This window comes from Asterias amurensis, chromosome 18, assembly GCF_032118995.1.
Source record: "Asterias amurensis chromosome 18, ASM3211899v1".
NCBI lineage: Eukaryota > Metazoa > Echinodermata > Asteroidea > Forcipulatida > Asteriidae > Asterias > Asterias amurensis.
In genome coordinates this window covers 3,527,900-3,555,803 of record NC_092665.1, presented here as the reverse complement: position 1 = coordinate 3,555,803, position 27,904 = coordinate 3,527,900, and the positions used below count along the sequence as shown (strand labels likewise).

The 27,904-nt window shown below is 41.3% G+C and overlaps 1 protein-coding gene across 1 annotated transcript in view; it reads left to right on the top strand.

Annotated features, from left to right (window-relative positions):
- LOC139951108 (intermembrane lipid transfer protein VPS13D-like) overlaps positions 1–27,904 on the top strand; it is a 63,689-nt gene that overhangs the window by 23,090 nt on the left and 12,695 nt on the right. Inside the window, exons 28-62 of the mRNA XM_071949946.1 lie at positions 560–773; positions 1,360–1,621; positions 2,226–2,406; positions 4,308–4,496; positions 5,127–5,303; positions 5,782–5,860; positions 7,064–7,218; positions 8,305–8,536; positions 9,380–9,607; positions 9,902–10,059; positions 10,397–10,495; positions 11,169–11,402; positions 12,139–12,301; positions 12,608–12,795; positions 13,416–13,615; positions 14,131–14,201; positions 14,644–14,752; positions 15,278–15,376; positions 15,649–15,781; positions 16,714–16,848; positions 16,969–17,122; positions 18,332–18,542; positions 19,546–19,789; positions 20,589–20,780; positions 21,162–21,328; positions 21,774–21,905; positions 22,023–22,167; positions 22,526–22,701; positions 23,912–24,035; positions 24,462–24,534; positions 24,861–25,017; positions 25,209–25,320; positions 25,624–25,848; positions 26,614–26,683; positions 27,301–27,467. Coding sequence (XP_071806047.1) covers positions 560–773; positions 1,360–1,621; positions 2,226–2,406; positions 4,308–4,496; positions 5,127–5,303; positions 5,782–5,860; positions 7,064–7,218; positions 8,305–8,536; positions 9,380–9,607; positions 9,902–10,059; positions 10,397–10,495; positions 11,169–11,402; positions 12,139–12,301; positions 12,608–12,795; positions 13,416–13,615; positions 14,131–14,201; positions 14,644–14,752; positions 15,278–15,376; positions 15,649–15,781; positions 16,714–16,848; positions 16,969–17,122; positions 18,332–18,542; positions 19,546–19,789; positions 20,589–20,780; positions 21,162–21,328; positions 21,774–21,905; positions 22,023–22,167; positions 22,526–22,701; positions 23,912–24,035; positions 24,462–24,534; positions 24,861–25,017; positions 25,209–25,320; positions 25,624–25,848; positions 26,614–26,683; positions 27,301–27,467 — 5,655 coding nt within the window. The remainder of the gene's footprint in view (positions 1–559; positions 774–1,359; positions 1,622–2,225; positions 2,407–4,307; positions 4,497–5,126; positions 5,304–5,781; positions 5,861–7,063; positions 7,219–8,304; positions 8,537–9,379; positions 9,608–9,901; positions 10,060–10,396; positions 10,496–11,168; positions 11,403–12,138; positions 12,302–12,607; positions 12,796–13,415; positions 13,616–14,130; positions 14,202–14,643; positions 14,753–15,277; positions 15,377–15,648; positions 15,782–16,713; positions 16,849–16,968; positions 17,123–18,331; positions 18,543–19,545; positions 19,790–20,588; positions 20,781–21,161; positions 21,329–21,773; positions 21,906–22,022; positions 22,168–22,525; positions 22,702–23,911; positions 24,036–24,461; positions 24,535–24,860; positions 25,018–25,208; positions 25,321–25,623; positions 25,849–26,613; positions 26,684–27,300; positions 27,468–27,904) is intronic.

The window sequence follows — 27,904 nt, the reverse complement described above, 5'->3', positions numbered from 1 at the left end:
TGATTGGTCGAGAGGGCATCACAAGGTGTTGTTTGAACAGATGATATAACACCAGTAAAAAGTGTTAACATGGGCGTGACACGCGAGCTTGCACCTGTGCTTATAAGACAGTTTCTTCATTCCTATTGGTCGTGAGCAACTGCTAAACTGCATTCCCTTATAAGGAATTGTTTACCCGAGGGCCTTGACTGGGCCTTACCATTTCATAGCTGGAGAGGTGTTGTGTTGAAAGAAATCATTGAACAATTATAATTTTTGCATTTATTTTACCTTTTGACCAAAAAGTGTTGATGTTTTTTGATCGAAAAGGTATTTATGAATGGGAATCAAAGTGTGTTGAATCAGTTTTCAACTAGTGGTTTAAACCCGCGAGGCCTGGTTCTTGATAATTTACCTCAACTTCTCCTCGGTAAAATTATCAAGAACCAGGCCTCGTTGGGATTAAACCACTAGTTGAAAACCTCTTCACCACACATTGATTCCCTTATTAATTATTATTATGTTTCTGACTGTTTTTGATGACTTCAAAATTAAGATTGTACGACTTTTATTTGTTTAGGTGAACAGGTTTGTTGATGTAACCTTCAACTCTCTGGACACCACGATCAACCTTCAGACTTGGGTTGTTCTTCTAGACTTCCTCGGAATCGGAGGACCGGCTCCTAAGAGCCGAGCGAGCCCCGAGGAGAAGGCGTTGTGGAGACTCAAGAAGAAGGCTGCTTCTAAAGCTGCGTCTTCAAGGACTGATGCGGAGACACTCTCAGCAACTGCTGGTAAGATTCTTAAAAAGAAACTTTTATCGAAAGGACCAGGGGCCGATTTCATATAGCTGCTTATAAAATTTGACAAGCTTGGTTTCTGATATGATTGGAGTAACTAATGATTTGTAAATAATAATAATAATAATAATATTGGCTTCTTATATAGCGCTCATATCCATCACTCAGTCATGTCAGTGACGCTCAAGGCGCTTTAACATACAGTATTTTCCTGCAAGGTATGTGGGGCTACATTTGCAATTATGAAACCTGCTCCTTTTACATAACACAATGTAATAGTTTACAAGGTGCTGTGGTGCAAAATGCTGCTGATCAGACCAGGAACATCAGGGCGAACCCCTTTCGAGAAGTGGACTGGGTTCTTTCCGTGAATTTATCAACACAAAGGACCAATGGCTTTACGTCCCATCTGAAGGACGAAGAAATAATGGTTAATTATCTTGCTTAAAGACCCAAGTGTCACGACCAGGACTCGATCCCACCATCTGCTGATCAGAAACACCAGAGCTTGAGTCTGGCGCTTTTATCCACTCAACAAGGACAAGCCACAGCTTTGACACTTGTTTATTCTTGCCAACAGAGATGAAGATCCAAGATGAAGTCAACACCGAGATGGTGATCCAAGTCGGTTCCCTGTCCCTCCTTCTCAACAAACCAGACTACGAGCTCGCCAAAGCCAACGTCTCAGAGGTCTCAGCTCATCTCCTTCTCATGGATGGGAACATTGACGTTAGCGGACGTCTTGGGAGTATTTCTCTTCTAGACTTGACTCCTCACGGGAAGTTGTACCGGGAGAGGTTTAGCACCAAAGGGCAGGAAGCTCTGAGCTTCAGCATCTTTAAGTAAGTCGATGATAACAATAATAATAATATAATAAAAATAACACGTTCTTATAAAGCACATTTCACAATGACCGCCTCAATGCCCTGGTCATTGGGCCAGTAACATTCCTTTAATCTTCTCAGCTCCCTGTGGAGTATACAACCTGTTAATAATAATAATAATAATAATAATAATAATAATAATAATAATAATAATAATAATAATAATAATAATAATAATAGTAATACAAGGTATTTATAAAGCGTTCTAACTAACAGGGGAAAGTACCACAGCGCTGTACACAAAGAATAAATAAAAGCAAGCAAATCAGTTGAACAGGTGGGTTTTGAGAGATTATGGGCAATCACAGCGCTCCAAAGGCTTTTTCATACACAATATCAACCTCTACCCTCACAGGTACCCATTTATACCCCTGGGTGAAGAGAAGCATGAAACATCTGTTCTACATTGGCAGAGGTTGTGTACATGTAGTCGAATTCCACCCGATTAATGTGCCTTTGATTTTTTTCACAGAACTCTGGAAATTACTGAGTAAACAGTGCTTTATACATGTATACACATCGGTGTAAGGGTTACCCAACAAATTTCTTTGGTTCGTTTTAGATATGGTCAGCCAGACCCTACCCTCGACCGTAACTTTGACTTGAGAATCAAGCTCAGGATGTCGTCAGTCCGCTACATTCACACAAACCGCTTCCAGATGGAGACCATCGCCTTCGCGCAGCACTTCAACCAACTCCAGGAGGTGCTTGGAACAATGAGGGCAGCATCCGATGGGGTTGAGGTGAGTATAGAGGGCGCTGTTTCGTTAACCTTTAAAGGCAGTGGACACTATTGGTAATTGTCAAAGACTAGGCTTCACAGTTGGTGTATCTCAACATACATGACATATGCATAAAATAACAAACCTGTGAAAATTTGAGCTCAATCGGTCATCGAAGCTGCGAGATATGAATGAAAGAAAAAACACCTTTGTCACACGAAGGTGTGTGCGTTTAGATGGTTGATTTCGAGACCTCAAGTTCTAAATCTGAGGTCTCGAAATCAAATTCGTGGAAAATTACTTCTTTCTCGAAAACTATGGCACTTCAGAGGGAGCCGTTTCGCACAATGTTTTATACTATCAACCTCTCCCCTATAACTCGTTACCAAGTAAGGTTTTATGCTTATAATAATTTTGAGTAATTACCAATAGTGTCCACCGCCTTTAAAAGTCTCACTCGCTGTTTTTTCAAGAAGCAGATTCTTGCCTGATATAAGATATGTGTTTATGTAAAAGGAAACCAAATATTTTGGGTGGTACTTGTCAGTGTTTAATGACTCATCAGTTATATGTGACTGAGTCCGACTTGGGTCACATTTTTGATGTCTCGGACTCGGCTTCGAGTCATGGGCCCAATTTCATGGCTCTGCTTACAGTAAGCAAAGATTCGGCGCTTACTCAAGTGAGTGAAAATGCTTGTAACTAAGCATTCTTTGCTTACACAACTGTGCATCGGATGGGACGTAAAGCCGTTGGTCCCATGTGTTGTGGAAACGCATGTAAAAGAACCCAGTGCACTAATTGAAAAGAGAAGGGGTTCGCCCCGGTGTTCCTGGTTGTGGCTGCTTAATGCGCCGAAGCACCTTGTAAACCCTTATAAAGTGCTACACAATTGGGTCTCAGAATCCATCACTGCAATAACCTACTTTCTGAAAGTTTGTATATACTCAGCGCCTTGAGTACCTTGTTTGGTAGATACGTGCGCTATATAAGACTTTAATATTATTATTGTTATTACACAACTTACAGTAAGCAAAGATTCGGCGCTTACTCAAGCAAGGAAAGTCAAGCGTATGTCATGGGTTAGTAAAAATGCTTGTAACTAAGCATTCTTTGCTTACACAACTGTGCTTACACAACTTTGGTGCTTGCGGGGAATGGTAATTGTAAGCACGGAGTTTGGCAGTAAGCAGAGTCATGAAACTGGGCTCTGATGGTCATTGTTTCAGACTTGGACTGGCACTCGACCATCTGAAATCAGACCTGGGACACAGACCCAATATTTCTGATTCAGTGTTAACTATTTCTTTTAATGTTTTTCTGTAATTTAAAAACAAAATATAAATATATATGTTCTTATGCTCTGTATTTTAAACGCAATTCAGCCTCTGGCTGCCAAGTTTGAATGTTTTTTAATATATAGAATTTCTTGTGCATAAGTTAAAGGAACACGTCGCTTTGGATCGGTCGAGTTGGTCTTTGAAACACGTTTGTAACCCTTTGTTATAAAATGCATATGGTTAGAAAGATGTTTTAAAAGTAGAACACAATGATCCACACATATTTGCCTCGAAATTGCGTGGTTTTCTTTTTACTTTGCAAACTGACACGGTCGGCCATTTATGAGAGTCAAACATTTGACTCCCACATATGGCTGACCGTGTTTGTCGACGAGGTGAACGGAAAACCACGCAATTTCGAGTGATACTTGTGTGGATCATTATATTCTCCTTTTAAAATATCTTTCTAATCATATGCATTTTATAACAAACGGTTACAAACGCTTTTCAAAGACCAGCTCGACCGATCCAAGGCAACGTGTTCCTTTAATAGTGAAGATCTCAGATTTTGACTCCAGGGTTGAGAGCTCAAATACAATTCTGTACCAAAGAGTTGACTGCAATATTTTTGTTTGACTGCAGGTTAAAGAGGATCCTAAACGAGCGTCTCGCATCTCCCTCGATATCGAAGCTGGCTCACCCGTCTGCATCGCTCCAATCAGCTCCAAATCCAAAGATGTCCTTGTAGTCAACCTGGGAAACCTTACACTGAAGAACGAATTCTTGTTGGCTGGGTCTGAAGGGACGATCGCTAGACTACCTTCCAAAGTGGTGAGTTTGACTCTAGGTTTGTACATGAGTTACTGATGGCTGGGATGGTTGCTAGACTACCTTTCAAAGTTGTGAGTTTGACTCTAGGATTGTACATGAATTCTTGATGGCTGGGATGGTTGCCAGACTGCCTTACAAAGTGGTGAGTCCCCTAAGAACTATCTAAGCTCCCTGTGGAGTATACAGCCTATGCTGTTTTGATGAAAAAACTTTTCTTTTAAAGGCGTTGGACACCTTGTCAAAGACCAGTCTTTTCACTTGGTGTATCCCAACAAGTGCACAAAATAACAAACCTGTGAAAATTTGAGCTCAATGAGACCAATGAGATAATGTAAGAAAAAACAGCCTTGTTGCACAAAAAATGTGTGTGCTTTCAGATGCTTAAAAAGGCTTCTTCATGCCTGAAGTCTTGTGATATTTGAGTGAAAAATTACCTCTTTCTCAAAAAATACTTTACTTCAGAGGGAGCCGTTTCTCACAATGTTTTATACTATCAACAGCTCTCTGTTGCCCATACCAAGTAAGTTTGTATGCTAACAATTGTTTTGAGTAATTACCAATAGTGTCCAGTGCCATGGTTTTGATTTTGAGGACAGTTGGCTAAGTATTGAATTTATTTTCATCTTCCAGGTTTCCGATGATGTGCAGTTCAGCAAGGAATCAGTCAACCATGTTTGTCTCTTGGACTGTATGCATCTGGATCTGTCCGATATGGACTTATTCTCGGCAGAGAGAGTTGAACACGTTAACTTCAACGCTAGGGACGACACAGCTATGATCTTCCCTTCATTCGTCATCTGCCGCAAGGTAGGACATTAATTTCTCAAAAGTACAACAAAAAATTTGTGTGAATAGAAAATGAACAAATGTGAGTTTTATATGGGAGGAAAGCCCCAAACTAAGGGCAAACCCATGCCATCAGGTAGGGACTGAAAACCAAATCCACAATGCAAGGCTCCGGTCTGAGGTGGGATTTGAACCAGGGTCCACAACAAGGATGATCCTAACTGTTGAATGGGAAATACTATTCCCCATGGGCGAATAGGTCCTTTTGATCGCCAGTGTGGATGGGAATAATAGTGAATGTCACGTGAAGTAAGTTCCACCAATCAAATGACAAGGATCTGTATGTCAGTTATATAATCAAAACTAGCTTTGTTCAAAACTTCCCTCACACTCACCGAATGAAGACTGCATAAACATCTTCTTTTAATGTGTCAGGGACCTTGAGCATCTTATAAATGCCCATTATTCTTATTATTCTTATATGTTTTCTTTTATACAGGGTGGTCGTCTATTGAAGAATACCTGCATGTTAAAACTCCAAGTGGACAGAAACCTCGATGCAGATATCAGCAGAGCCGGTAAGCAATACTCCTCATTTTGATGCAATAATAGACTAGACAACTTTTTTAAGACCTCTGACTTTTGGTTTAGTGACTGAGCGATGAACTACAAAAGAAAGTTAATAAACCAGTTTGTTGCTCCGATTGGTACATAAGCTATGCCAGAGGTTAATAATAATAATATTTAAGTCTTATATAGTGTAATAGATGTTAAATTTGCATTGGGGATAAAGAATATTAATTTTGGTTTTTTTACCCATACACCGATGTGTGTTAGCACTGTATACTCAGTACTTTCCCGAGTCCTGTGAAAAAATATCACAGGCATGTTACTCGGGTGGGATTCGAACCCACGACCCTTGCAATTCTAGAGCAGTGTCTTACCAACTAGACTACCGAGGTTGCCCGGCAGCTAGAGGCAGTTCAAATCCTATGTTTTGGCAGCGGGTACCGCAACGATATAATAGATGTTAAATTTGCATCGGGGATAAAGAATATTAATTTTTTTTTTTTTACCCATACACCGATGTGTGTTAGCACTGTATACTCAGTACTTTCCCGAGTCCTGTGAAAAAATATCACAGGCATGTTACTCGGGTGGGATTCGAACCCACGACCCTTGCAATTCTAGAGCAGTGTCTTACCAACTAGACTACCGAGGTTGCCCGGCAGCTAGAGGCAGTTCGAATCCTATGTTTTGGCAGCGGGTACCGCAACGATATAAAATTAATCTTATATAGCGCACGTATCTACCAACAAGGTTCTCAAGACGCAATACAGAAAGATATTTTATTGAACTTATGAAACTCTTAGACCCAATTATGTAGCACCTTATAAGGGTTTACAAGGTGCTACGGCATATTCAGCAGCCACAGCCAGGAACACCGGGGTGAACCCCTTCTCTTTTCGATAAGTGCAGATGGTTCTTTACATGCGTTACACAACACTTTGGACCAATGGCTTCAAGATACACCAACTGTGAAGGCTAGTCTTTGACAATTACCAATAGTGTCCGCTGCCTTAAAGTCCTATTCGAAGGATGGAGCAATGGTTAATTGTCTTGCTTAAGGACACAAGTGTCACGACTGAGGGATTCAAACCCACACTCTGCTGATCAGAAACACCAGAGTTTGAATTCGGCCACAACACTTCCACGACCCTTTTCACATATTAGCTACGACATTAAGAATGGTTTTTGTGTTTCCTCTTCTCGTTTGTCAGCTCCTGATTTCAGTGTGTCTGGAATGCTCTCATCCGTCCATTGTTCCCTGGACGTCGCTCAGTACCAGTTGATACGTGGCATGCTGGATCACAACCTGGGGGAGAAGCTGGAAGAATTCCAGTCGATGCAGAGAACACAAAACCCAGTCAACCAGGTAATAATAATAATAATAATAATAATAATGTACATTTATAGGGCGCACATATCCATTGAAAATGCTCAAGGTGCCAACAAGAAAGTCATTAGAATGAAAAAACAAAACCGAAGGAAATTAATTAATTAAAAGCAACTCCCATCAGATGAGTTTTTAACTGTTTCTTAAATATTAATATGCTGGTGCATGACCTAATGGGTGGTGGTAAAGAGTTCCAGAGACGAGGGGCTGCTGCAGCAAAGGATCTATCCCCCCATGATCTGTTCGTTCTAAACTCTACCAGTTTCATGTCTGTCGATGATCGGAGGCCGACTCTTCCCGGAACAGAATATTTGACATGGCACGATAAATATTGCGGTGCTAAACCAGACAAAGACTTGTAGGTTAGCAAGAGAATCTTATAAACAATACGCTCATTGATGGGCAGCCAGTGAAGTTCAGGTAAAACAAAAATAGTCCGAAATGTCTGCAAAAAAAAGTCTCAAAGGTTTCTTGAAAGTTAACACAGAAGAAATCATTATGAAAGGGAAGGAACACATTTGGTAATAACTCTTAAATTTAATGGCAATAAAATCCTTTGACTATGGGCCCCTACTCAGGGACGTTGTTCCCGTGGAAGACCACAAACCACCTATGTGGACACCTTGTGCCGGGACTTTGGCCTACGACGGGAAGAGCTACGTACAGCAATGGAGGACCGCGTCGATTGAATGAATGAAAAAGCCTACAGCAGCATTTAATATTATAAAGCATTTTGAGAAACATTTCACTTGGAAAGTAATATGTTTATGTAAAAAGATAACAGTCTTTATCACCCAAAATTTGAATCTGTAAAGCTTCTCAGATTCTTTATTCATGTGAGGGATTATTCTTTCTGCGTGGACATATTCGCTCCGGATTTTCGGCGATATCTAAAAAAAAACACAGATGCTAAATTTTTACTGGAGCATTTCAAGGGCACCAAGGCAAAGACCAGGAGGCATGGAGGCAATCGCCTTTATTGCCTCCGTGAGGTATAAGGCTTGCTTGATTATAGTCCCACCATGCTAAGTTTCAAAGCCTACTTTTTTGGGTTTTCTGTTTCAGACGATATTAAGCGGTCATGTGTGGACCTCCGTCTCACTGCATGTCCAGCTCGTCAACGTAACTCTAGAGTTACTCCACTCCCACCAGCAGGGCAACACTCCCCAACACTCCCTCGGGAAGTTTGACTTCATCGAATCTCGCTTCTCATTCGAGAGTTTCTCTGATACGACCAAGACGATAGATCTGGTATCCCATGCCATCCGAGCATCAGATACAAGATGGAAGGATCAGGGTACCTATCTAATATCTCTAGTTTACCCATAGAGTTATATATAAGAACTAGAGGGCGCACTGACCTATATACGCGCTCCGGCATGCTCGCAGGCGGCCATTTTCTAAGTTGACAAAACTGGCATCTCACAGCGTGTGTTTGTGTGGCCGTTTTGTAAGTTGAACAAACAGCATCGCGTTAGCGTTCAATAAAAAAAAAACTCAAACGTGTATTTCATGTTCAACGCGCGTGCAGAATGACGCGCTTGTCATCTTGCGGTCCCGTGGCGTTTGTGCACGAAGCATCACTCGTGCGCCCTCTAGTTCTTTTATATAACTCTATGAGTTTACCTTTCATCAATCTAGCTGTTTTTAGTAGATGATTTTAAATGATCAGAGCATGCTGATCGAAACAGTGAGTTGAAACCAACGGTTCTTTTCAGAACCACCCCAACTCATTCAGAGACTATCATTACATGGTGTTACCGCAAACCTTTATATATATCGTATATTCACCATGCAACGTTTCAAATCCTACTTAAATGATTTTAATCGTAAAAAAACACAAAAATCTACTTAGACAAAAATTTAATGAAAGAAGCCAAACCAGTTTGTGAAGTTAGATTTATAACATTTCCTAATAGGTTAATCAAAGTCCTTTACAATATCTCTGTTCATAAGGCATACTTAGACCATTCCGCAAACTTGGTTCTCCTCAAGACATTTAAAGCATACTGATAGAAGGGTTGATTTGTTACACCACCGGTTCTTTTGAGAACCATCACAACTCAAAGACAAATTCATATTATGGTATTCCCATAAACCTTTCTGGAAAATTGCTGACTTATGTAAACTTTTTTATCAGACACCAGCGGCAAACCACCCAGCAATGTATTCTGGGAGGTCCTAACCCCGACACGTCACCACAGCCGCAACCCCAACCCCTTACAGCTAGAGCTACACTACGCATCTCAGCTTGACCACACGAGGGCGACAGTCTTACTGAATAACATGAGGGTAATGTGCGTCATGGACCTCTTACTAGCTGCCAAGGATTTCCTGCTGGAGTACGATGCAAAAGCTGTCCATGCAGGTTAGGTTTTCTTCATTTCTTGGGTCCCTCCTGGGCCCAATTTCATAGAGCTGCTTAAGCACATAATTATGCTAATAAACTTTCTGCTAAGCAGAAATAAGTAGGATGCCAGTCATAATTTGTACCTAGTTTGTGTTTCTATTTTTTGTTTCCACATCATTTTATTTTTATGATAGTGGGAATGAATTCAATTTGAAAGTTCTTTTTCATTATTGTAACTTTTCAACACTTCGAGCTTGAACATTATAAAAAAGAAACACAAATTTCTAACGCAATGTTTCTTTTAACTAACAGATAGCTCTACAGGCAAAGCACACGGTGCGTCTTCCAATGGTTCATCCAATCAGTCATCAGCTCCGTCCTCTACGACGGCCTCTAGAGACAAACGCTCAGGAACACCGGTCAATGTTGCTTCTGGAATATTCACCAAACGAGCTCAGGCAGCAGAAAAGGTAAAAGAAACAGCAACAGAACTTAAAAGAGTTACTCTCTCGCTACCCTCTGGTTATCTGGGCCCGATTTCATGAGGCCTTTTAGCACAAAAACTTGCTTCGCACAGACAAGTATTGCTTAACAGAAACAGGTTACCAGCCAAAATTACATTAAGTTTACATTTTTGTGGCTGGTGACCCACTCTTTTTTTGCTAAGCAAAGAAATTTGTCAAGTGGTGCTTAACAGCTTTATGAAATTGGGCCTGGACTCTTTTGACATAAACAACTTCTTGTTGCTACATTATTTGACGATCCAGGCGAGAAGCATACAAATATTTGTTGTTGTTTTTATTTCAGAGTGATAATCCGTTGGAGATTCGTCTAAACATTACTGAGACAGAGTTTGTGTTGATGGAGGATACAGCATGCAGTGACTCAAACTCTGTTATTCTTAAGGTATGTCTTACAGGTCAAATGTTAACGCCGGCATGCTAAGTCAGAGGTCGTTGGTTCAAATCCTGCTTTTTAGCAAAAAGGGCTTTTATGAATAGGAATAATTGAGTAGTGACTCTGCCTTAGATGGCTGTTTTAAACATTGCTGGCGAAAATGAATGTGAAAAAAAAAAAATTGTGACTCTGGCCTCAAAGACACTGGACACTTTTGGTAATTGTCAAAGACCAGTCTTCTCGCTTGGTGTATATCAACACATGCATAAAATAACAAACCTGTGAAAATTTGAGCTCATTTGGTCGTCGAAGTTGCGAGATAATAATGAACGAAAAAAAACTTCTGTGTCACACGAAGTTGTGTGCTTTCAGATTTAAAGACCTCAATTTCTAAATTTGAGGTCTCGAAATCAAATTCGTGGAGAATTACTTCTTTCTCGAAAACTACATCACTTCAGAGGGAGCTGTTCTCACAATGTTTTATACTATCAACCTCTCCCCATTACTCGTTACCAAGTAAGATTTTATGCTAATAATTATTTTGAGTAATTACCAAAAAATGTCCTCTGCCTTTAAATGGCTGTTTAAAACCTTTCAGGCTGTGTTAAAAGCTACAACCCTGCTAGTTTGAAATGGTCGATTAATATAACTCATGTACATGTTTTTGTTTACTCTTCCGTAGGCAACATGTGCCGTACTGACCTACAAGATGGAGAACAAAGAGAACCCATTGTCTTGTAGTCTAGAGGGATTGGAAGTCTTCTCTTGTTGTCTTAGCAACGAAGGTACAACAGCGTTATCCATCGTTGATCCCGTTACAGTCAACGCTGAGCTTAAAGCTAATCCCATGAGTACCTCATCCCAGGGTCGGATGGGCGGATTAATGGATGTTATGGAGGCACATCGGACCTTAGAGGTAAGAATATTTACCTCTTGCGTCATTCTGTCCTGAAATTTACACCAGATGGCTGTAGGAATATTTAGTTTTTGAATTTCTCGCGAAGATGGCCCCCCACTTCAACTCAGAAAAGCAGATACTGGTTTCCAATTCAAAACTCATCTCAAAACATATCTATTTCAGAAACATAGTCTTCAAACTTTTGGTTGACTTGTGTATTACCAGTTCTTGGTTTTTTTGCGCCAGGAGTGTCATCATTAACAGACATGGTGCACTAGAAATGTTCAACGTTGTTATTTTTATTATATAACATTTGCAAGGTCTTTCGGCAATTTGTTGGCATGCCAAAGAGTTTGCTACCGCTCACAAAGTTGCATGCCTGAGTGTAAGATACTCCACCGGTGGTCATACGATGGCTTGAGATTCCTTCACAAATGGCTTAGTGTTTTTAGGATTAGAGCCCAAGTTGAACATTTCCTTTATCAATGTCTATCTGGTGTCAATTTCGGGTCAGGGTGATGCTTGAGAACAAACTCTTGATTTTGGCGCTCTACAAATGACCTTTGATTGATTGATTGATTGATTGATTAATTATGGATCAACGATGAGGTTACATAAAGAATACTGGTAAGGGAACTTTCATTTGGTACAGTTTGTTAAAGTTTGGCAATTTTTTTCCCAGAATGTCAGTGAAGAATGTGAGAATGAGCAATGGCCATTTGATACTCTGCTTTATTTTTCCTCTTTGTCCCAGGTTCACATCCAGGCATTGAACATCCGTGTCTCGTATCACGACGCTAGACTCTTCCTGGCCATCATGAACTCACTGCCAGCCCAGATGCTTCAGACGGTGAACGAACAGAAAGATGACCTGAGCACAAAGTCTCTTGCCTCAAGCACTTCTAAATCTAAACAAGGTAAACAAATATCGAAAATTCATCAAATATCATCTTAAAGACACTGGGCACTATTGGTAATTGTCAAAGACCAGTCTTCTCACTTGGTGTATCTCAACATATGCACAAAATAACAAATCTGTGAAAATTTTGACTCAATTGGGCATCGAAGTTGCAAGAGAATAATGAAAGAAAAAACACCCTGGCTGCACAAATGTTTGTGCTTCCATTTCCTTAATAAAAGGCTTCAGGCCTTTGAAGTCTTTGAGTGAGAAAATATTTGAGGCTGCCAAAACGGAACTAAATTCTCTCTTGAATGTTTCACAGTGTCCAAGTTACAAGAGCTTGGCTTTACTCGTGAGGACTGTAAGGTTGCGCTGACGAATAGCAATGGGCAGCTGGACCAGGCAGCGACGTGGCTTCTGGAGAACGCTAAACCGATGCACAGTGCCCTCATACCGAGACATCAAGAGGAGGAGGATGGGGAAGGGGCGTTAGAGATTGCAGGAGTAGAGGTAAGAGAGAATGATCTTCAAATCACGGAAATCCTAAATTTATTTAGTTAAAAATAATTGTATATATCGAGTATTAAACCAACTGAGGTCTATTGCCATGTTGGTGATTTCCCTATTAGTCAATACCTTTGTTCGGGGGTGCCAGTCATAAGCCATTCAACCTGTAACTGCGATATTATAGCCAGGGATCACACCCAAGTTTACGATACAAGCTGGGAAGCGACAGCCAAGTAATAAACCACTAGAGAAACTGTCTGGGTAAATTTTTAATAATTTCAGGTTGAACAAGAACAAAAATTGACTAGAGTGGGATTTGAACCTGTGACCTCTAGCTTAACATGCCGGTGCTCAACCAACTGAGCTATTTGCCCTGATGTTGCCGTTCTTCCTATTCTGTCAATATCTTTGTTTGAGGGTGCCTGTTGGACACCTATGATTTTTTTACTTGATATTTGAAACGAAAGTCGCATTTCCTATGTAACAACTAAATGTTCCAACCAGTATGCTCTGATTATCTTCAGAACACAGCTTTCTGCCAACCTATCCAATTTTTTTAAACTTCTAACATTCTGATTGGCTTGGACAAACTCGTTTCCAATGTTAACTGGATTCTTCCATAGGTTCGCGCTGGGTCCGTCAGTATCTGTCTTATTGACGATTGTAAGGATTCCGATGTCCCACTCATTGAGGTCATGCTGCAAAATCTTCACGTCTTCCAGAAACTTCTCCCGAACATCCAAGGAACGGCTTCAGGGACTCTGCTTGGTGATTATTACAACAGGAGTCTGTCTGGTTGGGAGCCGTTCATTGAACCTTGGAAGTAAGTTTGCATCCACCCCATCACTCCCTTCCCTTACCCTCCCTACATGTATACCCTCTCCCTGTCCTCAGGCATGCAACTCTTCTGTGCATCCCGCGTTTCATAAAATAGAAACCCGCTGTTATGTAAAAACTCTGCATAAATTAAAATCATGCTACATGAAGAAAAACATTTGCGTTGGATGCTCTGCGAAAGTTTACAAACAAGTTGTGTAGTGTCTTATTGCTTGTTGTATAAGGGGATGCGGCGGGAGCCAGACGCTGTAATGGCCCACTACACGGCTAGCTTCAGTCTGATCCTCCAGATCAATAGGAATTTTTTTTTTTAGGCTGAAGCGTTGCATGCCTGTGTAATTGCTTAATGATACAAATGTTATGACCCGGAGGTGAACCGACTTTCTGCCAGCACCAGAACTTGAGTCCGGTGCACTAGACGGCTTGTCCTCTCCACATCACAATCTGGAAACCGAAAGCCTATGTATGTAATGTTAATAAATCTTTGTCTTTGTCTGCTAGATTTAATGTGGAGTGGATCCAGCAAGACAAGACTGTTGAGTATGCTGAGAAACTCTTTGTGCAGTGTAAAGGTAAAATTTGCTTTAAAGTTTAGATAACGTCCAGATAAAAATAAAAGTTAAACTCTTTACAAAATACTATTCAGTAGTCCAACTTTGTAGGATTTGTTACTGCATGCCCAAACATCTAAGTATCATTGGAACAGACATACCAATCTTATCCGAGTCCAAACATTTGGTTGTCGAGTTACAATAGAGTGGAGTATTTTGATGGATTTGGCTTAGCATGAGGCCAGGCATACCAATCTTATCAGAGTCCAAACATTTGGGTTTTTAGTTTCCACAGAGTGGAGTACATGTACTTTGGAGAATCTCAGACCAAAGACACTATTGGGACTTCAGTTAAAAAAGTCATACAAAAATACAGTTATAAAAACTTCTCCTTTTTGGAAAATTTACATTTTCACTAGTGATGGTCTAGCACCTAACTTCTCAATTGACTTTTTTTCTATAGTGAATGAGCGTTTAGATCTGAACCTGACTAGTGCTTTGATAGATCTCTACACTAACACCAAGAAGAACTGGACGGAGGATTATTACAATAAGACGGGAAAACAAGAAGGGTGAGTTTGACACCTCCAAAATTATGTGCATTACAAACATGCGGGCGAGTAAAAAAAACTTGCAGGCGATTGAAAAGAAATTAATGTAGACTCATCCGACCAGCGAGTGAAAAAAGAATAGTTGAGAGAAATCGCTGTTGATGCGAACAATAAGTGACACTTGAATTTGCCACATTTCCAAAATGTTGACACTCAAGTCATGTAACCCTGGTCACTGGGCCACTTGTTTAGCATTCTTTACATCATCTCAGTTCCTTAGGAGTAATATGCTGCCAAATATGTAGCGCACCAAGCACAATCAATCACGAGAACCATTTCTGCCCCCGCAGGTACCCATTTACCCAATTGGGTGAAGAGAAGCAAGTATAGTTGTGCGTCTTGCTCAGGGACACTATTGTCGTGATTGGAATGCAAACCCACATGGCAATGATTTTACCTCTAGAAGTTGAGTCTTGTGTACTAGACCGCACGACCACTAAAGTTTAGGGCAAATAACATCTATCGATTTGCATTTTTGTTTTCTAGATTTACCGTCCGACACAGGTCTCCGTTTGTTCCGTTTGCTCTGAAGAATCTAAGCGGGTGTCGTCTTTGGTTCTCAACTCTTACCACAAACCCTAATAGGTAGGACAACAAGTGTTTCAGTTTCCAAAGCTTGTAAGCACAAAAACTTGCTTAGCACAAAAAAAACCTTTGCTAAGCAAAAGTAGAATACCAGCCAGAACACCATACAGTTACCATTGCTGTGACTGGTACCCCGGTCATTTCTTGCTTAGCCAAGAAATTTGCAAACTAGTATTTTCTGGTTACAGGATTTATGAAATTGGTCCCTGTTCTTTTGAGAACCACAAGAACTTAGAAACAGATTTTGATGAGAGTTTTGGTTATTGTTTCAGGGTTGCCAACAGTCCGACAGAGAAGTTAGCTTCCCCTTTGGTGTCCGTCGGAGGATCAAGCTCATGGACTGAGGTCGCCCCCGGTGATGAAATCGCCTTTGTCTTTGAAGAGAAGGGAAAACAGCGCCACAGGGTGAGTTAGATGTCAAGTAATAATTACCTCAGAGAGTTTATGCACTCTAGATTGGCACAAAAACTTGCTTAGCACGAAAATCTTTGGCTGAGCAAAACTAGGTTACCAGCCTAGAACACCATTGCTGCAACTGGTATCGAGGTCATTTCTTGCTTAGCAAAGAAATTTGTAAAGCAGAATTTTCTGCTTAACAGCTTTATGAAATTGGCCCTGGTCAAAAGTGGTGTATTATCATTTAGTATATATCCATGGACCAATTTCATAGAGCTGCTTAAGCAGAAAATAGTGCTTGCAGAATTTCTTCTTAGCACAAACAATCAGGATACCATTCACAGATGATACATGTGACATGCTATGTTGGCTGGTAAACCTATACTGTTGAGCATACTTTCGTTGTGCTTAGCTACTTTTTGTGCTCTGTGAACATGAAAAGAAATGTCCCCATAACAAGATTTTTTCTGTAAAAGCTTGTATGCACTTCGCATGTGCCGGACAAGCTCAAAAGACCTTTATCACGCTGTCACCATCTTGGTCATGTTCCCTGTTTCCAATCAAAGTAATGAATGCTGACATTCATTGCCCGTGGCACCAGACTATTGTTTCGTCCAGCCTCAGTTTGGTTACAATGAGTTGGAATGGACTAAAATCGAGATGACCACACCATGATAAAGTTCTATAGACGGGGGACATGCCGACTCGCCTGGAAAGTTCTGTGAGAAGTGTAAACTAAGAGTCATGCTAGAATAGAAGGGGACTAACAGGGACAACAGGCACTGGAATCAATGAACGAATGCACCCTTTACCAGCAACATTTTATTGAATATAATCCCAAGGGTGAGATTAGCCCCAGTTGAGATAATCCGCGGCTGACTGGCCAGTCTCCAAACCACACCAGCTACTCATTTTGTTTATTTCCTTGATTCTTGTTGCAGAATACTCACGAGTTACGAGTTCACCAGCTTCTTGTGAGAGTAGAGGGATGGGAAAGAATGTCGCCTGTCTCCGTCGACAAAGTTGGAACTTTCTTCCGTCTCGCCAAACCAGAACACACTCACATGACTAGCATCGTAAGAAAAACCTCCTCTTGTAAAAAAGTCACAAATACTTGCGTCATATGAAATCCCTTTGTTTATTCAACAAACTGCTAACCGAGATCAGATAACTTAAATTTCCTTATCTTATTACAGTTTACGAGTCAGCGGATAGCACGAGTTCTCTTCCATGTAACACTAGAGGGCAGTGCTCGCAAGTTAGTAACTGTCCAATCAGCATTGACCGTGGTCAGTCACCTGAGTGTACCGATGGACATCAAGTTGATCAACCCAGCCTCAACCGCTGATGGTAAATATTTGTTATTGTCTCAAAAATTTTTCTTAACTTTTGAAGTTAAAACTTTCATTTTTGTTGTTGACAAGTTTATGAGTGATAATTTAGACCCAGGCCTACTACCCTACTCCTGTATTTAAAGACTCTGTAAATCCTCTGAAATGAAACACCCAGGAGGTTCAAGGGGCTTCATCCTCTAGACCAAGGGGATACCCAGGCCCATGTCCCTAGTTCTTTATTCATGGTGAGGTAGAGAGTCTGTAAATCCTCTGAAATGAAACACCCAGGAGGTTCAAGGGGCTTCATCCTCTAGACCAAGGGGATACCCAGGCCCATGTCCCTAGTTCTTTATTCATGGTGAGGTAGAGAGTCTGTAAATCCTCTGAAATGAAACACCCAGGAGGTTCAAGGGGCTTCATCCTCTAGACCAAGGGGAGACCCAGGCCCATGTCCCTAGTTCTTTATTCATGGTGAGGTAGAGAGTCTGTAAATCCTCTGAAATGAAACACCCAGGAGGTTCAAGGGGCTTCATCCTCTAGACCAAGGGGATACCCAGGAACATAACCCTGGTTCTTTATTTATGCTGATGTAGAGAGTCTGTAAATCCTCTGAAATGTAACACCCAGGAGGTTCAAGGGGCTTCATCCTCACGACCAAGGGAAGACCCAGGCCCACTACACTGGTTCTTTATTTGTGGTGATGTAGAGAGTCTGTAAATCCTCTGAAATGAAACACTCGGGAGGTTCCGGGGGCTTCATCCTCAGGCCAGTGGAAGTGTCGTGGCCGAGCGGTTAAGAGCATCAAATTCAAGCTCTGATGTTTCTGATCAGCAGAGTGCGAGTTCGAATCCCCAACCGTGACACTTGTGTCCTTAAGCAAGACACTTAACCATTGCTTCGTCCTTCGGATGGGACGTTAAGCCGTTTGTCCCATGTGTTATGTAACGCATGTAAAAGAACCCAGTGCTCTTATCAAATAGAGAAGGGGTTCGCCCCGGTGTTCCTGGTCCAATCGGCAGCAAATTGCGCCACAGCACCTTGTAAAGCATTACATGGTTCTATCAGAATTAGATCTCATAATTCAATTGTATAGTCCCACATCTGGCATGTGTGTATGTATGTTACAGCGCCAGGAGCGTCACTGGGGAGTGACGGACATGTGCGCATTATAAGAAGCCACAATTATTATTATTATTAATATTAATATTATTTACATGTATTCCAGTTTCAGTCAACCTACCGCTCCTATCAGCCAATGCCAGCCAACCCGTACCGTTATCGCACACTGATTGGTTGATGTACATGCGCCCTCATGGTTGGGGGATGGAGTTCTGTGAGAGACCAATCCATTGGCAGTCGGTCTACCTCCCTAAAGCTACGGATACGCAGCCCAAGAAATGCAGATTTGGAAGTTCGGACGATGACGGTATTTTTAGGTAAGTGTTGAGTTTCCAAAAAGTAGAATTATCAACTTTAGTGACCCCTTTGTTGAAGACATTTACCTAGCAAACCGGACAGTCTGCATTGGTGATTTCTGAAAAAAATGTTATGAATTGTTTTTACCCTTTCAACGAAGTGTATTACGCACTGTATACTCGGTGCTGTCCCCAGTTATGTGAACAAAAAACTACTGCTAGTTTACTATGGTGGGATGTGTACCTAGGACCTTCGCATTGCTAGAGCAGATGTCTTGCCACTAGACCCACGAGCTAGCCCAGTGGTTAGAGGCAGTTTGATAAAAATGTGTTGCGGCCCAAACTCTACCCGAAGGTCTCAAGATATAAAATATAAAAGCAACTGCTCAAATCAACTGAAGTTTACTTAACTATAGTTTGTATACTTTTGTCTGGTTTTCTGCATTAAAGCGCTTTGTTACTTTGGTGAATAGCACTCTGTATGCCTATTTTATTTTATCTTATCTCAGCTTGAAAAAGAAGGATAAACATTTTTCTTGGGCTCGTAACTCCTCGAGTCGGCTATGCCCCATTATTATTGCTATTTTTTTAAATTTCACTATTCTGTATAATGTTCATCTCACCATTGTATACAAATGTCTTCACCATACCGCTCCTTCATATCTCACCAGTCTCATCAAGATTTACCAACCTGGAAGACCTGGCCTTCGCTCTGGTTCAGACAGTGCACTTCTTGGCTGTTCCAAAGGTGCATTGCACTGCTGGGGATCGTGCTTTGTACGCACATGCTCCGCGCCTTTGGAACCGTCTCCCTCATCAAATTTGTTCCGCGAAGTCACTTGCAGTTTTCAAGAAACATCTCAAAACTTTCCTGTTCAATGATTGATTGCTTTGACTGTTTTTCCCATTATCAGTGCCATTATTTATTTGCTTATTGTTAAGTTTCTTGTAAAGCGCTGCAGTACCTCGTGTAAGAGCGCTATATAAATGTCTCTTATTATTATTATTATTAACTCCTCTTCAGATTTTGCGCCTACATTCGACATGAAGCCTTCCCTCAAGACTCCAACGCCAAGCGATCGCCATCTTATCTAGAATTGTCCAGAAAGGCGGAAAGCGACGAACAGGAATTAAAAGCTGGCCATACCATCACCTTGCTCCCACCGATGGTACTGACCAATCTACTTCCGTTCGATCTCAAATACAAAATGCACAGGACTGGAGCTGTAGGTCACATCAGACCCGGGAAGGATCAACCAATATATGATGTGAGTAATGTTTGTGAAGTGTTTTTTAGAAAAACGTAATTGTTCCATAATTGCTTCTCTGCAGCCAGGAGTGCTACAGCATCTATGATTGTGTAGGGCGCCCTCACCTAGGGTTGAGAAAGCAACTGTTCATTGGCCAAACCTGTGCGTCGCGCGTAGAAATCTGTGCGTTTTGATTGTTTCTTCATCATTTTACCGTTTTAGTGGATAACATCAATGCATAAGGTCTATGGACACTGTGGTCATACTTGGGCAGCCAGAGATATCAAGTACAATCAAGAAAAGAAGGAATTTTTTATAATTTAAACCTTTGACCATAATTGCTTCTCAGCATCCAGGAGTGAAATGTAAGCTGTAAGTATGTGTCAGTGCGCTGTCCATGGAGTTTTGTACCATAATTGATTCTCTGCACCAAGGAGTGTAATGTTCGAAGTTAGCATTGAAACAGTTGTCATGTTTACTCAGTTGCTGAGTCTTTTAAGACACTGTCCATAGAGTTTTTGACCATAGTTGATTCTCTGCACCTAGGGGTGAAATGTTCAATGTTATTGCTTTAACAGTTGTCCTGTTTGCTTAGTTGCACTTTGTCATGACACTGTCCATTGAGTTTTTGACCATAGTTGATTCTCTGCACCTAGGAGTGAAATGTTCAATGTTAGTGTTTTAGGAGTTTTGTTTGCTTAGTTGCTGAGTGTCAAGTTTTTTAACCATAGTTGACTCTCTGTATCTAGGAGGAATATCAGAACCTCTGGGGTTTAAATGGTATTTACTGATTTCTAATTATTGATTAACGTTACAGGCTGATCTGACTCAATCCAATGACATCAGCTTCACGATGGAAAACTTCCAAGATTGTCACACACCCTTATCCCTCCCGCCCCGTCTCACCAAAGACGCCCATGGCTACATCCTCCTTAGAGACAGTCATCCTAAGAAGCGACGTCTCCTGCTTAAAGCCAGGGTGGAATGTCGAGCTGGAAGATGCCTCAAGGTAAGCACCAAAACTTGCTAAGCATAGAACAGTACTGCTGAGCAGAAACAGGTTACCAGTCATGTTTACATTAAATTTGCATTATTGTGGTTGGTGCCCCACTCAATTTTTGCTTAGCTTGCCAAGCTCTTTTTTCTGCTTAACAGCTTTATGGTATTAGGCCCAGTTGGTTTCCTTAAACAGTAAACTTATGTGGCTAGAAAAACCAAACTTCCATGTCGTGTGTACCATTTGTGACTGGTTTCTTAAATTTGAGCAGTTTTTGTTTTTGCTTAAGCAGAGCTCTTTGCAATTTGGCCCTGATAACAGCTAACTGTTGACTGTACTTTTTAAAGATAACTGCTGATCAGATGTTTGACTTTGTTTCCTCATCCATTACAGATTTTGATTTGCGCTCGATATTGGTTGATCAACAAGTCGGGGTTGCCACTCATATTCAAACAGGAAGGAGCCGACTTTGATGCCGCTGGGCAATTTGAAGTCCACGAACAGGCTAGGAGTGTAGCTCCCCTGGTCTTCTCATACGCTGACAGGGAAAAGGCTGAAATGTAAGTGTCTGCCATCTTTGTGAGGTGTTGTGGCCGAGCGGTTAAGAGCACCGGATTCAAACTCTGGTGTTTCTGATCAGCAGAGTGTAGGTTCGAGTCTCAGTCGTGACACTTGTCTCCTGAAGCAAAACACTTAACCATGACTGCTTCATAAAGTTGGGGAGGTAGTGCTTTCTGCTCCACCAGCCAGGCTTCTGATGGATGATACCCAAGCCTACATCTGTAAAGGGGGTAACCCTGTTTCAGCCCCAGGAGTAGGTGGCAACGGCCTCTGGAAAAATAGTTGATTGTAGCCCACACCTTCAAGTGGCCTTCAGGCCTTGTGTGTCTGGCAACTTGCATACGAAAAATCTTTATGTGACCTTAATTGACCTTGGTGAGCATTTTGTTCTTGGTGAGATATAAACTTTTTGAGTCTGAGTTTTCAAATTGATTTTGTCTTCAGGTGTACAATGCGACTTGGGCGGGGAGTCATAGGTTTGAATGACGTACCGCATTACTGTCAACGGATATCACTAGAGGGCGGTTCAGGTGTCCGATCGCTGCGAGTTTACCAACAAGGTGGACGACCTCATATGTAAGTAGATGAAATATTTGTCTGTTAAAAGTTTTGAATGAGCAGTCACAAAATTGATCATATAAAAAACAAAATTGTGGTTTATTAACAAAATCTTCTTTGTTTGACACACTGTAGGGTGTACCACATCGGTATTGACATCCGACCCGGCCGAGGTCGTTACCATGACACCCAAGTTGTGACCTTTGTACCTCGATTCCAGCTGGAGAATCGGTCGAGCTGTAAGCTGGCGTTTGCGCAACGTCATCTCGTCCAAGGAATTGTAAGAATGAAATCTCAAAAACAACAGATTCCTTGCAAATGATGTCATGAACTGAAACAGAGCCCTCATTCTAATGATTTCCTATTAAAGCCAAGATTATATTTATTTATGTTTTACATTTTTTTAGCCATGGTATTCCAAAACAGTTAAAACTGTTTTCCTTTTTTTAAAAGAGATGTGTATTCGTGAATGGTTTCCCTTGTGCAGAAGAGCAAAATGCTGCACAAATTGTATCAGTGAGTTCTCAAAAATCATTATTTTGCTACTTGATGTTTGTTTTGATATTTGTATGGAAATACATATTATTGATTGATTGAACATGAAACAAATTATTTTTTATTTTAAAATTTTGCTGTAGGGATCGAAAAATCCTAGTGAGCACTTATCGGTGATGTCAGGCTCCAGCGTGATCTTTCATTGGCCGAGAGACGATCTCGATAAATTGCTCTGTGCTCGTATTGCGAGTGATGAAAGCTGTAGATGGTCTGGGGGAATGCGCATCGACCAGCCATACTCATTTAACATCAATATGAGGTAAGTTTATTGTTGTAGCTGAGTGGTTTTGAGTGTCGGACCTGAGCTCCTGTGGTTGAGTAATTATAATAATAATAATAACCAGTTCTTATATAGCGCATTTCACAATAAACCGTATCAATGCGCTTTACATAAGTGCCCTGGTCATAGGGCCAATAACATCCCTTTAATCTTTCTCAGCTCCCAACTGGGAGTATACAGCCCCGAGCTGCTGTGGCGCTCCGAAAGCTTTTTCATTCACAATATCAGCCTCTACCCTCGCAGGTGCCCATTTATACCCCTGGGTGAAGAGAAGCAATTATAGTAAAGTATCTTGCTCAAGGACACAAGTGTCACGACCGGGATTCGAACTCACACTCCGGTGAATTAGCACCAGAACTTGAATTCGATGCTCTTAACCACTCAGCCGCGACACTCTGGTAATTAGTAATTAGGGTGTGGGTTCAAATCCTGGTCTTGGTTTGCGAAATTGAACAACCTTTACTCATTTAACATCAATATGACTATTTATCATCCTATTTATCATCCTAGTACCGCATTTCAGATACACAGATAATAATAATAATAATAATTTGGGGGGCTAATCGTCCTTACTCGCAGCTAGAGCTGAATTGCGAAGGACGCGGCAACAACATGTTCGAGAAGCATGCATGCAAGGGCGCATTCAGCTGCCAGCCACATCAACCCATTATGAACACGGAGAACACCCAATATCAAAAGTGTTCGATTTTTTCCCGAGGGAGCAAAACAGGATAGTCTGGAAAACCCTCGTGGCACAGCAGAGAACCAACGCACAACTCGACTCGCATATGGCCCCGACCGGGAATCAAAACTGGGGTCACCTTGGTGAGAGGCGAGCGCTTTAAGCACAAGCCAACCGTGCCACCAAAGATGCACTGGTTTGGTTCTAGGTGGGTAAGAAATACGTCTGGGTACTGTGCGCGCAATGTAATAGTCTTTTGACTATTGCTCCATGGCAAACGACTATCACACGGCTGCTGGGTTTCTAGTAAAACTACGACATATCATGCGAAGCGCTCTAAACCAATGAAAAGGCAGAATTTTTGTAAGGGGTGTTATAATGCATTTTATGTTACAATTTGTAAGGTTTAATTTTATTTGTTTTACCTCAAACCTTAGATAGTTCCACATGGTAGTATAAAATTCTTGTCACTAATTTTGGCGGCCATTTTGTTTTTTTATTCAACAGGAGTGCGGGGAATCTTTCAAACATCATGCATGTTGGTGTCAGCCTCGTTGGAGCCACTTTCTTTGTTGTCTTCTCTGATGCAACTCACATGCCTCCACCTTACAGAATAGACAACATGTCAGAGGTAAATCCATAGATAATTCCTCCAAGCTTTTCCCGCCAAAACCAACATGTGAAACTTTTCAAGCTTTTTCATTCTAGAGCAAGCTAGTCGAAACGTTGAGGCTAGTTAAGAACTCACTCCGCGTTAGTGAAGTTAATAACGATCCTATAAGCTAAAGTAGTAGTTCCAGCCAATTTTCTACCTTCCGTCCAGGTATTAGTTAAAAAGCAGGACAGTTCTTTTCAGAACTGAGAAATCTACTCCCCCTGTAGTAAAATATAAAACAAGACAGTTTTCTAAGAACAAACTCTACCTGGCAAGTAGACACACACATGGTGTTACCGCAATCCAAATAATTTATTGATACCTCACCATGCAATGCCTCAAGCCCCATATTTTTCATTCTTCATTTCGTAATATTTTTGAATATTGTCATATTTGTTTTAGGTAAACCTGATCTATTACCAGCATAAAGTAGCAGATATCAACCTCAGGACAGTTATCAGGCCCAAGGCTTCAGGTATGTACATGGTTTAGCATTGGGGTTCCCTGGTGTACTATACTTGGTCCACTTTCTGATTCATGGAAGTGTCTACCAGGCATGCCAGGATGAATTGTTGCTATTTTCAATGGAATGGGGACAACACATCTTCAGTTTGTACATGTTTTAGCATTGGGGTTCCCTGGTGAAGTAAGGATGTTCCAGGGTTCATTGCTTGGTCCTTTTTATCTTTTCCTAGTTCCTTATACATGGGATGAGTTGGTCCTACCTAGGGAGCTATACTGTAAAGTGAAGTAAGGATGTTCCTCAGGGTTTATTGTTTGGTCCTTTTTATCTTTTCCTAGTTCCTTATACATGGGATGAGTTGGTCTTACCTAGGGAGCTTTACTGTGAAGTGAAGGGAGGCTCAGGAGCTACTTTCAAGCTTGATGTCCTCGGCGATGGCGCCATGTTGTATTATGAGAACTTCATCTACCTCTGTATGACTCATACGTTTACTGGGTAAGTACACAGTCAACCCTCCTACTGTCTGACCATTCAACATTAAACAGATTTTTGCTTACCATACCTTTGGGTTGGTAAGCAGTTTGCAACAGCTACATTAATTCTATTCTCTCAGAAAATAAATTATTCTCAATTTGAATCCACTATTCTTCCTTTGCATATTTTCCTTTTATGTCTTTTTTTTAAAGTTCATCATCAACGTTATCGAGTAGTCTGACGTACAGAAAAGATGATCACACATCGTTGAACCTCGTCTTTGATCTCGATCCAAAAACCAAAGCTGTCATCCTAAGGAAGAAGGTATTGGAATAAAATTCAGAATTTTTCCTTATTTTATGTCTTTCTCAAAACCTTTGGACAATACTGTTTACCAATACGACAGTTTGAAACTCTGCAACTTAAAATGCTAATTTAGGAGATGACAATTTTTCAAATGAATGTAGCTAAGGCAATGTCCGAATTGGCGGATACAGCTCTGGCTACGGCTAGATTTACGCATCATCGTGCATTGATGTACAGACGTCCTTAGCACCACCTTAAGCCGTAGCTGTAGACGTCAATTAGGATACGGCCTAATTCTACCGTTGTTTATTTCCAATGAAGGAGCCTGGTAAGCGCAGTCAGCTCTGGTTCATGACCAAAATGGGTACGCTGCAAAACCAAGCCCTCGTGCCACCGCGTGATCCCAACAGAGCGCCCCCTATTGTTCAGAATCCTCTGGTCCTGGATATCGCCGATCTCGCCGCACATCCGAATTCCTTCATGCCGTTAGTGATGAGGAAGTCTGACGAGCGAAGGAAAGGAACGCAGACGTGGTTTCCCCACGAGGTGAGTTTGGAATTTCATTATGATGTTTTTGGGGGGATATCTATGTGGAAATTCCTGCTGCAAAACGTCAGTTGTTGAAACCTAATTAGAGAAGTTGCGTGCCAGAGTGCACCTTGTTCAAATTCTATCGTCCACAGAGTGTGAGTTTGAATCCCGGCCTGGCTTGTCTTGATGCTCATGTCTGTGAGCAAGATACTTTGCTATAAATGTTTTATAATTCAGATAGGATAGTTGCAAAAACCAGAACACTTACCATGAACGAGTCGGGTTAACCCTGGTGTTTCTGGTTCACATAGCAAGCATATCTGTCTACAGATTTGTGGCCGAGCGGTAGAGCACCGAATTCAAACTCTGGTGTTTCTGATCAGCAAAATGTGGGTTTGAATCCCCAGCCGTGACACTTGTGTCCTTAAGCAAGACACTTAACCATTGCTTCGTACTTCGGATGTGACATAAAGCCGTTGGTCCCATGTGTTGTGTATTACGCATGTAAAAGAACCCAGTGCACTTATCGAAAAGTGAAGGGGTTCGCCCCGGTGTTCCTGGTTGTGGCTGCTGTATGCGTCGCAGCACCTTGTAGACCCTTATAAGGTGCAAATTAATTGGGTCTCAGAATTCATCACTGCAATAACCTATCTTTCTGGAAGTTTGTATATACTCAGCGCCTTGAGTACCTTGTTTGGTAGATACGTGCGCTATATAAGACTTCGATATTATTATTATTATTATTATTATTATTATTTATCTATTTCTTTATCCGTGTAGGGTCGTTTGCTTTGTCATCTTGGTGGTCTTGCAGTGCAGGCTAATGGTGGAATCATGGGTCTAAGAGAAGGTATGTAACTCATTTTGAGATAAAAGTAAAATGACAGTTGCTTCTCACTGTGCCAGGCATACCAATCTTATCCAAGTTTGTACTGGGTGACTTTAGAGTGGAGAACTACACTGCAACCCCTTTCTCACCGAAGGTCTGTAGCCAGCCTTTGCCTGTTTTACAGATATTTCCATGGTAAATGTTCCACCAGTCTATCCAACCTTGTTCCTCCTGTCAGGGTGTTTGAGCGCGATACCAGGCATTCTGCTTGTCCTCATCCTTGTACTGTGGCTGTGCCGAGATGTAGAACAAAGAGCTCCCATCTTTTAAGAGGAATGTCAATTCCTACCTTCAGCTCCACTGAGTTTCTGCCTGTCTATGTTTTCTTCCTTGTAGCCCTTAACCTAGAGTGGCTTTTAGCCTTGTTTTAGGCGACTTACATTTAAAAAATAAAAAATAAAAAAAGTACTGTAGGCCCACAATAGGGATAGGACGGTAGGCCCCAATAACAATTGCTTATCACTGGGCCAGGCATACCGATCTTAGTCCAATGTGGAGTCGCTGTGGAAGGTAGCGTGAAAGTTGGGCTTGGGTTTAAATAATGAAACTGTTTGTTTTTTTCTTTAATGTTTTTCTAGGTTGTGAGGTTGTACTCGGACCTGCCGATGTGAAACCGACGGACAGAGTACCGGTGGAACAAGCAATCCACTCCCAGAAGAACCTACCAGGTAGTGGTAGTCTGAACACCAAGGTGCTGGCTGATGGTCCAACTAGAGTATTACAGGTTACTGATACATGGTCACAGGTAAGGAGTCAGGGATCTAGACTTAGGTTCAAACAGGAGACTTTTGAACACTAGGTGGCAGCAGACACAAGGTAAATATCCATTGTTTACGTATTTCTGAATATGCGTAAAGAATGGATTGATTTTGTCTGCTGCCACCAAGGGTCCCCAAAAGTAATCCACGGGAGACCATTGGGTCTCCCGTGGATTACTTTGCGAATACATTTTACGCACACTAGCCATAAAATTAGGTGCATGCTAGTCAAATTTTGTCATGTAGACCAGCACGCACCTCATTTTACGGCTAACGAGTGCGTAAAAAGTATTGGAAATTAGACTTCAATTCAATTCAATTAATTGGTACTTGGTTTTACTTGGTACTTGCTGTAAAACAATGCCTTCTAGCCTCTGGTAATTTTGCTATGATCTATTTGTAATTTGTATTTTTTTTCTACTGT